The sequence below is a fragment of the Choristoneura fumiferana genome, chromosome Z, assembly GCF_025370935.1.
Source record: "Choristoneura fumiferana chromosome Z, NRCan_CFum_1, whole genome shotgun sequence".
NCBI lineage: Eukaryota > Metazoa > Arthropoda > Insecta > Lepidoptera > Tortricidae > Choristoneura > Choristoneura fumiferana.
Window position 1 is genome coordinate 27,967,635 of NC_133472.1, and position 9,886 is coordinate 27,977,520.

Below are 9,886 nucleotides of genomic sequence, written 5' to 3' on the forward strand. Positions count from 1 at the left end.
TTTTAGTCTTAATTAACCTGTACATTATATTAGGTTTAAGCAGGTGCAACGTGTTATCTTAAGTACGCAAAACTTCTTAGTTGGTAGTCCATGAATTTTTAGTAATAATTTGTAAATATTGAATGTCCTTAAATATATATATTTTTTAATTAAAAGTGAGGCCTGATCATTGATATACCTACATCATACCTACCATTTTTTTTAAAGAAGAAACCTACGCCTAACCTATACACAAACATATTTATACATTCACTCTTAATTACTTCTTAATTTCTAAGTATTTCCCAAGATACATTTTGTAACCAGTAACTTAATCGACCACAGAATAATTTATTTTCCCAATAATTCGGGTAACAGTGGAGCAGCTGGTAACACAATTCGTCACGCACACCAGCATCCTTGCAAATTGTCTTACACCGTTCTTACGCACACTACAATATTGAGTTGCCGCATTCACGAACCTTTTGTTTTTAGGTAGCGCGGTATCTAGTCGAGCGAGCGCGCGAGACCAATCATTCATCTAAGCCTGGACTTCTGTAAAACAAAAAATTGATATTCTATTTAGATAGGCTTCAAAATATATGACTAGACGAACTCTTTTGCATTGGGGCTCGTACAAGCAGCATCATCAAGCACCCCTTAAATACTTATTTTATTCTGTTTTTAGTATTTGTTGTTGTAGCGGCAACAGAAATAGATCATCTGTGAAAATTTCAACTGTCTAGCTATCATATTTAGCTTCATGAGATACAGCCTAGTGACAGACAGACAGACGGACAGTGGAGTCTTAGTAATAGGGTCCCGTTTTTATTACCCTTTGGGCACAGAATTCTAAAAAGGTCTCTAATCAAGGGCACTTCACACACATTTTCAGTTCCATTTCCCAAGAACTACACTTACTAGGTATATCCGACCCGCGCGAAGCAGGGGCGCGTTGACGTAGTTAGATTGATATTTTTAAATTCGTAATATCTTTTGAATGGAATGTCCGATTTGAATAATTCAAAAAGTCATCTATAGGTATTGAAACCGTCTTGAATATAAAATTATTTATTTGGATAAGGATTAATAGAAGGGTATGGATAACATGGTCTGATTTTAGTCGTCATTTCTGTCAACTTTTGAAATGTAAAAAGTAGTTACAGTGACATAACTACAATAGTTGGACATATGGTATCGCGACGTTTTTTGTAGATCTTGATGTATTCTTTAATATTGTAGAACATTTTTTTGTTCTATAATCAATAGTTTCTAGAGCGCATGCGATGAAAGATGTTTTATGGCAACTTTTTTTTTACACTGAGTTACATTATTGTAGATTTAGTACGGAACCCTAATTTTTTCTGTTAATAAATACAGCCTACCTAGCTAAATTTAAACTGGTCGTGTCTGATGTTTGTGAGTGTGGCTTGGGTATTGCAGACACTAATCATAGATTTCGCTCATGTCCTCTCCATGACAACTCGTTCCTTTATGAACAGCTTATATCCTGCAAAGTCCCATTACCTACGTCCATCTCTGTCCTTTTAGCCTCTAATGACGTAACTATATATAACTTATTGAACATATTTATAAATAACTAGCTGTTGCCCGCGGCTTTGCCCCCGTTGTTTTTTTCTGTATTTTCTTCCATAAGAACCTTCTCCTGACAGTAATGAACACAACAAAAAAAGAATTAGCGAAATCAGACCAGTCGTTCCCGAGTTTTGCGCTTAGCAACACATTTTAAGATTCATTTTTATTTATATAGATATAGAAGAAGAAGATAGAAATGATATAAAAATTTAAATATGTATTAATAAGTAAATTTAATAATTTAATTTATCATGTGTACCTATGTAAAATATCTTTATTTCTTTCGCTTTAATCCCATGTAATCTTCTCCTGTTGAATTCCGTATTCTAAAATCCCGTATTTTCTATTGATTTCGTTTCCTAACCTTTACGCGTCTGTGGCGGATGCGCAAACCGCGCGAGCCAGATATAAAAAATAGGCTATCGCACTTTGAAATAAAGTACTATTCAATGGAAAAAATCAATCGTGTAAACAAGGCAATTTGTCACGATTACTCCGTAGTTACTTACATTTGAACGCCAATCCCGATCATATTCACATCTCAATGAGCTCACCACTGTTTTTAACAATCATTTTATCATTAAATAATCGTGTAAATATGTTTATTTTATAGAATTAATTGGAAGACGAAAATCCGTTATATTTGTCAAATTGACATGATAATTTTTTCCTCACCGAAGTTGGTCAATGGTCTGTCTAGTCTCTGGAAATTTAGTGCTGTACAACAAAATTAATTATTTGACTGAACCAACCTTACCTACCGATAATTATGGCTGGCTCTGCAAATTTATTTATTCGTAGATATTAATTATTTGTGTTAAGTTACACTATTTAATGAAGGTTTATAAAGGTTTCTAATCCTATCCTACTTCCTACTAATCCTAGTGAAAGTTTGTGAGTGAGTGAGTGAATATGTTTGTTACTTCTTCACGCTGAAACGGCTGGAAGGATTTGGCGAAATTATTACAACATAGGATACTTTTATCCCGATATTCCCATGGGATAGGGATAAAATCTTGCAATAACAACCGCTCAGCTTAGAGTCATGAAAATTGGTACGTAGATAGTTTGACATCTGGAATAAAACATAGCCTAAGTACTTTTTATTTCGATATCCCCACGAGATAGGGATAAAATTTCGAACTAATAACCGCTGGGCTTAGAGTCATGAAATTTGACCATGATTGTTTTTAATGTAATGTCAATGAAAACAACGATTTAATTTTCCGGAATACCCACGGCAATTTAAAAAATCCCGGTATTTCAGCTGCTGGACCTAATGATTTACGTGTGCGAAGCCGCGGGTAAACACTAGTTGGACGATGAAATAGTATTATAGTACAAATTATGTAGATTTCTATTTACTAGTATCATATTTACTGTGGAGTCCATTGTTGGACCAAAAACTCATTTTGAATCACTTCCCTGTGTCTACTCTCATTTCCATGTCTTATGTAAATTTAAAAATGTCTCTTCTAAATTATATCGAAAATAAAAATTGAGACATGGATGCACAGAAAAACCAGAAAAAGAGACCAGCGCTGGGAATCGAACCTAGGTCCTCAGCAATCCGTACTGCGTACTATAACCCCTACACCACCGTTGGACAGAAGTCAAGATACAAATTTCTCCTATGCACACATATCTCAGGTTGGCTTTTTCTACTACGCTACTTAAGCAGCAAAAAAATCTAAATTAATCCATATTTTAACTGAGCCTTTCAATTCTAAAATATATAAAAATTTAAATATGTATAATAAGTAAAAATATAATTGGATTTACATGTTTCATGGTGTAAATATCTTTATTTCTTTCGGTTTAAGGGGAGTGTAATTTGTATGTTGAATTCGTTATTCTAAATTTGAAGATATTTCTATTGATTTCGTCCTAACCTTTAAACGTTTTAAGTTAAAAGGGACAGATATAAAAATAGTGAATCGCACTTTGAAATAAAAGGGTGGAAAGTGACCCATTTAACCCGAGATATTTCTGGTCTGGTCAATAGTTCGAGGGGAAATGGGTAATTTCACCCGAGTTGGACACTACTTTTCATTTCAACTGTGGGGAAAGTAAATTACTACAAAAATGAGAATAATAATAAATAGAATTTACTTATATCCAACCTGCAACACTACCTTTTCGACTGGCCACATGCCACGGCAGACTACAAAAAAAAAATCGAGTTGGTCACGACCAAGGAGCTTATCACAAAAGTGGACGTTGAACGCCGAACGAAAAAAGTTTGACCTTTATTACTTATTTAATTATGGGAAAGTCTAAAACTATACGACATACAAAAATTTCTTCTTAGGAACCATGACGACGATTTTTTTCTATAGTCGGCCGTGGCAAAGTGGCCAGGTCGAAAAGGTACGGTTGGATATAAGTAAATTCAATTTATTATTATTCTAATTTTTTTGTAGTATTTTACTTTCCTCACAGTCGAAATGAAAAGTACAGTGTCTAACTCGGGTGAAATGGGTCACTTTCCACCCTTGGTTATCAATCTACTAAATAGCCGCTATAACAACAACTAGGTATAGGGGTCTGATAAATGGGGATCAATAAAGTGTTTATTTATTGTTTTTACGGTGGTACGGGGACTCTTCGCGGTGCAGTTCCGAGTCGGAATTTTCGACATGTACTTAGTTAGCTAGTTTTTAATTAACTGAAGTAATAAAATATTCCCAAAAAAGCATTTTAAAGGGAAGAAAGTTTCAAGAATTATATAATTTCAGCGGTCTATAGAACAAATTGGAAAAGCCCAGACGACCGATGCTAATGTCGAAAAGGGCTTGTTACAGCTGATGATGCGCGAAATGCAGCAGAAGCCTAGCTGAAAGCAGCCTAGCGGCGGCGGCGATGGCGGAGGCGGCGGCGGCGGCTCGCCCGCCCAGCAGCCCTGCAGCGCCGAGCCGGCGGCGGCGGGGGCTGCGGGGTCGGTGGCGGCGGGGGCGGGCGGCGCGCGCGACGCCGACGCGCTGCGCACCGTGCAGACATACATCATGCTGGAACAGCGGCGCCGCGCCGACTTCTCCATCGACGCCATACTCAAGTTCGACCACTAGGAGCCAAGCCGCGTCAACTCGCCGACTTTGATCAATCGCCGAATACTAGCGTTTCATTTATTAGTTTCTTGTTACCTGTTCGGACTGCGTTATGCCGGATGTGGACGATTTCAAGCATCACGCGTCACATTTTATTCATGCCGATATTGTAATAGAATATAAATTTAGTCTGTTATATTTCTCAAAAGACGATCGGTATTTCACCTGCGCATAATATTATTACTACGGTAGTGCTAAAACGTGAATAAACTCAAGTGCTTACATTCTGTAAACTCAGAAAACGTTACGTGCCCTGACAGTTCCATTTTGCAGTAGCTTCAGCATGATCAACATTCCGCAATGGATGGATTGCGCAAGAGTGTTAATTAGAACAATTACTAATGTAAAAGCGAGACGAGCCTGAAGTGTTCAAATAATAAATCATGCAGAAACAAACAATCATAGCGTCTTAATCATAATCAATGTTTTAAATGTATGTAATGTACAATGTATGCTGATGAAATGTCGAAAATATTATAATACGCTTCGATCTATCACTAGCCTATTCTGATGTAAGTATCATGGTTGAAAATTATGTGTAAGACATTTTTTTGTATATATTTATCAGCCGGTCACGTAGAATTGGGTGCCCATCAGAATGCATTGTACGTTTCTTTAACGGTTGCTATAAAAATATAAACAAAATTATTTTTAAGCGCGCTTTGAACGTTTGAGTGTTTACAAGATTATGTGTACAGAACTTCCCATTTAATATTATAATAAACAACTTCAGCGGATACTATGGATGTCAATTGGTAAATGTTTAGTGTTATAATTGGCCTTGTACTCAATGTTCAGTGTTGTTTTCAGTGTTCAACATATCATACAGATTTAAGTCTATGTTTAATGTGATAAATTCAGATAGAAATAGTTGAATCGTAATTAATATCACGTTTTCAGTATTGAGGTTTTAAGGCGGCAAATTACTTTACACTTTGTAAAAAAAAACCAGGCGCCGCCATACGAATTCCCTTACGCTGAAAACGCCACAATGTAGTCCTCAACCTAACTGTCGAACCTTGAGTAATTGCCGGTGGGCAGCGCTCCACCTGACGCTTATATTGATATTCCTTTGTTTTAAATGAGTAAATCTGTGTGTTGAATGAAACAACAATCATTATAAAAAATCTTGTCAAAAAAACCTCTTTGATCGGTGTTTTTCGCTATAAGCAACACCACATAATCATCAACCCTACACTCCAAAGGATTGTCATTCGCTTATCTACATTGACCAAATCCATCAAATATCTCTTGACGGTAATATGAAGTTCGCATCACTTTCAGCGTGTTTTACCGAACGGTTCACGGTTTCCATGGATATAGTCACTGAGATCACACACTTGTTTTCCAAAACTTAACCGCATCGGTGTTTTGTTCGTAATTGATATTATGTTTTCTATGTATTGCTTCTTCAAGGGATCTAACAATAAAAAAAAACATGATCTACTTCAGTATTCATTGGTCAAACATGTACACACATTATATGGCCGCTTGTAGACGTCCGTTGTTTTCTCCTGACAACGGCCTGCTATTTTTGCCGGAGTTGCGGTTTTGTATGGCCTACAATGAATGTGTGTACACGCACCGGACGCTTGTTCGGCGACGAAGCCATACAACACCGAAAAAAACGGCCCTTCGTCCGGTGAAAACAACGGACGTCTACAAGCGACCTATATCTTGAAGCCTCTTTCTTTATCCACAAACAGAAATGTTAGACGTACAGCCGGCTACAAACAACGGCATGTTTAGAAACATGCATGTGCAGTCGTTTTTCACGAGCTTGACCTAATAATAAGTGACTCAAGTGTAGTAATATTTTCTTGTTGTGGCGCTAGCATTCGTAGGTACACAGAATGCGTGTGCATGCATATTTTTTTCCATGAAAGTATTAACTACAGTTACAGCTACATGCTTTAAATTTACACAACTTGAAAAGATGAAAAACGCATCGTGGTTAAAATTTAAAATTAATTTCTCACTTCTCATGCTTGTAAAGTTCGTATTTATGCTGGATCTAGGCGATATAACATGACTTTATATGCTCTTGTGCATAAAGTGAAATCTTCGTCTAAGACCAAGGCTATTAAGTGTCAACAGCAGCAAACAAAAAAGTTTCTATATATTTTTTAATAAGTTTTCATTTATATGAAACTAAAAATCAATCAAAATAAATAAATAAAAGTAAAAATGTATAATTATATAGCAATCCATGAAAAATAAAAGTTACCTAGTAAGTGGACAATATTTCCAATGTTGTTCTTTCATCTCCTCGCAATCGAAGTGAAAAGCAAGAGTATAAAACTTGAGCATTTAAACCTATTTTCCCCGCGACGTGTCTATCCACGTGGATATATGAACGTCTCGGGTAAAAAGGCTCGTTTTATGCTCTTGTTGTATAATCTACTATTGTTTGTGTGACATTTCTGCAAAAGTGATGGTGCCGTTATCGTGGTTTTTTCATCTTTTTGCGTTCTGTGATTGAATAATCATATATGGGATGTAACTTGAAAGAAATGTAGGTACATTTTGTTATGAATATTTACGAAATATATCTCCACTACCTCCCTCTAAATATTGGCGATCATATCTGTCACAACAAAGCATCGTATGTATGTAATTTTCAAAACAGTCTTTGTTTTGGTTAGTTTAGGTTATTGACGTTTATTAATGTTTGTTTTAAATTCTATGTTAAAATTGATTCAATTCAATTTTTTTTAGTGACATACATAAATAGAAACTAAGTTTACTCGGCGTAAGTGTACCTGTAGCCCGTAACTACTCACGACCACTGTATTATGCTATTATACGGTATACAATTAACACAAGCAGTTACACAATTACCACTACGACGTTTGATGATAATAAAATAAATAGTAACGAATTTCAGTTACGATAAATCTTCAAATTTCTGTGTACTAGCCAGATTTCTTATTGGTTTATGCTACGACATTGCTCGAAACGCGTCGTTGCAAGTGACTCAACTGCCTGCCTCTAGCAACAACAGTGGCATTGCAACCACGTGATTTTCATGTCTATATTCGATAGTATTTTGATATTCTTAAGTGTGTTATTAAAACGCATCCTTCTACATAATGATCTCAGCCTGCGTCAGAGTAAGACTAGGTTATTTTAATTAATTTACCTACAGTTTAATTTTATGTATGTTGTCATTTAGATGTTATATTACATTAGGATACGTCTCCGGTGTATTTTGTACCTTAACAAATTGTTTTGCATCTGGGGAGAGTGAGATCAGTAATGTTGACCACTTATTGTGGTGTGCATTATTTTGACTTGTTGTTAATTTTTAAGTTAAATGACGCGTAATGATTGTTTTCAAAATAAGAGAACAGTCCTAATCTGATGTTAATGTAATTCGTTTAAATGCATTTAGCGTTGAGATAATAAGAGCAGCCAATTACCAAACATGCTAGTGTATTAAATAAATAAATTTGTTTAGTAAAAAAAACCCTATTGTTATTTATTTACTTGTAATTTATTTCGTGTTATACACACAATTGGGATGTCCCAATTTTTGAAAAGATATAATAAATCCAAAACCATTTGGAGTAATAGGCCTTGTGAAGCGTTTTCAGAAATCAGATTCCAAAAATGTGATAAACTGAATTAAATAAACAAAATTTAAGTAATGACCCTCATTTGACCCCTGCAGTGTCTCGTCACAAAGGCAGTTATAAAGCAGGTCTACACTCTTAAGCAAATGGACAGTTTGAAATGTTGCTGTCCTGCTTATAATAGCAAATAATGACAAAGATAGAACTTTAATCACATGATGCGCACCCGGCTTTAAACAGTTGTCATTTATCGTAAAGTCCGAAATGTATACGAGTATTTCCAATGTATTTTTACAAATTAAATTATAAAATTACTACGTTACAAGTAAATACAAAAGAATATAAATATCAGATTATATAAAAATATCTATTTACTATCACACCATTAAACAAACAGGAATAATCGAAGCTAAAAGAAGAGAAATAAATAAAACTATTTGTCATGGTTCATTTAGGACCCTAAGCCGTGCTTGAATTATTGTCAAATTGTAATGCCACAGAATATGTTATGTACGACCTGAATTTTTCTAGGCAATGGAACGTGGCTGTCACTGACGTCATCCAGCGTATTTCGTAAAAAAATATATAATATTAAGTACTCATCCAAATTCAAAAACAATGAAAATGGTATCTTAAAATATCCTATTTTTTCCAAAAATAAAGTAAAAACTATAGGTTTTTTTTTTGGTGCATCCCAATTAGTAAAACACGCGAAACGGTTAATTGACATTTGAACTTTGAACACAGAATTATCTAATAATACTGCGCCTAGAACAGGTTGCATTTTAAATGATTGCTGATTTTCAGCAAGCACCGTCTTGAATTACGTAGTATCCATCCCCCCCCCCCCACCATGTTTCACCTAAGTTCCTGGTATTTTATGTGATATGCCTTCTCTATTTATTTTGTTCGGATAAGCAGAGACGGCATCACATTAAGTATATGTGTCTGTCACAAAAAATAATAGAAACTCGGCCGAGATTGATGAAACAGAACAATCTAATAATAATATTATATCTCTATCTGTTACGTTATCAATCCATTTACTTAAATCAAGGGGTTGCATAATGTGATATTTAAAATAGGTTAGAACTTATATGTATCTCTGGGTTCCGGTATTAATATTAATATTAGTACTTAGGTGAAAAAAATTCTACAGGTAGGTAGGTTGTAAAATTTAATTTAAATCAAAAACACTTTCTCAACTGAATGGAAAAAAAATATACATGCTCAATAATATACATTTTTCTCTTCGAATACTGTTATCCGCCCACTGTTAAAATAAAACAAAAACTTCGTAATTATGGTATTTTTGAGAAAAGAGGAAGCATAAAATTCTGAAAGTAGAGTAGGTAGGTCCAAACACTGTCGTGGCGCCTTTAAAGGTGCCCATCGGGTTGTCTAAACTTACGTGACTTCAGCAATGACAAGTGTATGGTTATGTATGTATGTAGCTCCTATTAGGTTCAGGTACAATGTTCAGGTATTACATTTTTACTTGCTGTTAAAGGGCGTTTCAATAAAAATGTAGAGCAGGGCGAATGCATTCTCCTTATCTAATAAATAGGCTCGCGCAACGATCTCTAATTAGGTGTATTTATCACTATCAATGTTATTGACTATAGAAAC

General features: G+C 35.2%; 1 protein-coding gene across 1 annotated transcript in view; it reads left to right on the forward strand.

Moving 5' to 3' along the window:
* The window catches only part of Alh (coiled coil domain containing protein Alhambra), a 51,472-nt gene extending 47,042 nt beyond the window's left edge, over positions 1-4,430 (forward strand). The window contains exon 25 of the mRNA XM_074095037.1: positions 4,314-4,430. Coding sequence (XP_073951138.1) covers positions 4,314-4,415 — 102 coding nt within the window. The 3' untranslated portion in view covers positions 4,416-4,430. The remainder of the gene's footprint in view (positions 1-4,313) is intronic.
* Positions 4,431-9,886: the final 5,456 nt, after the last annotated feature.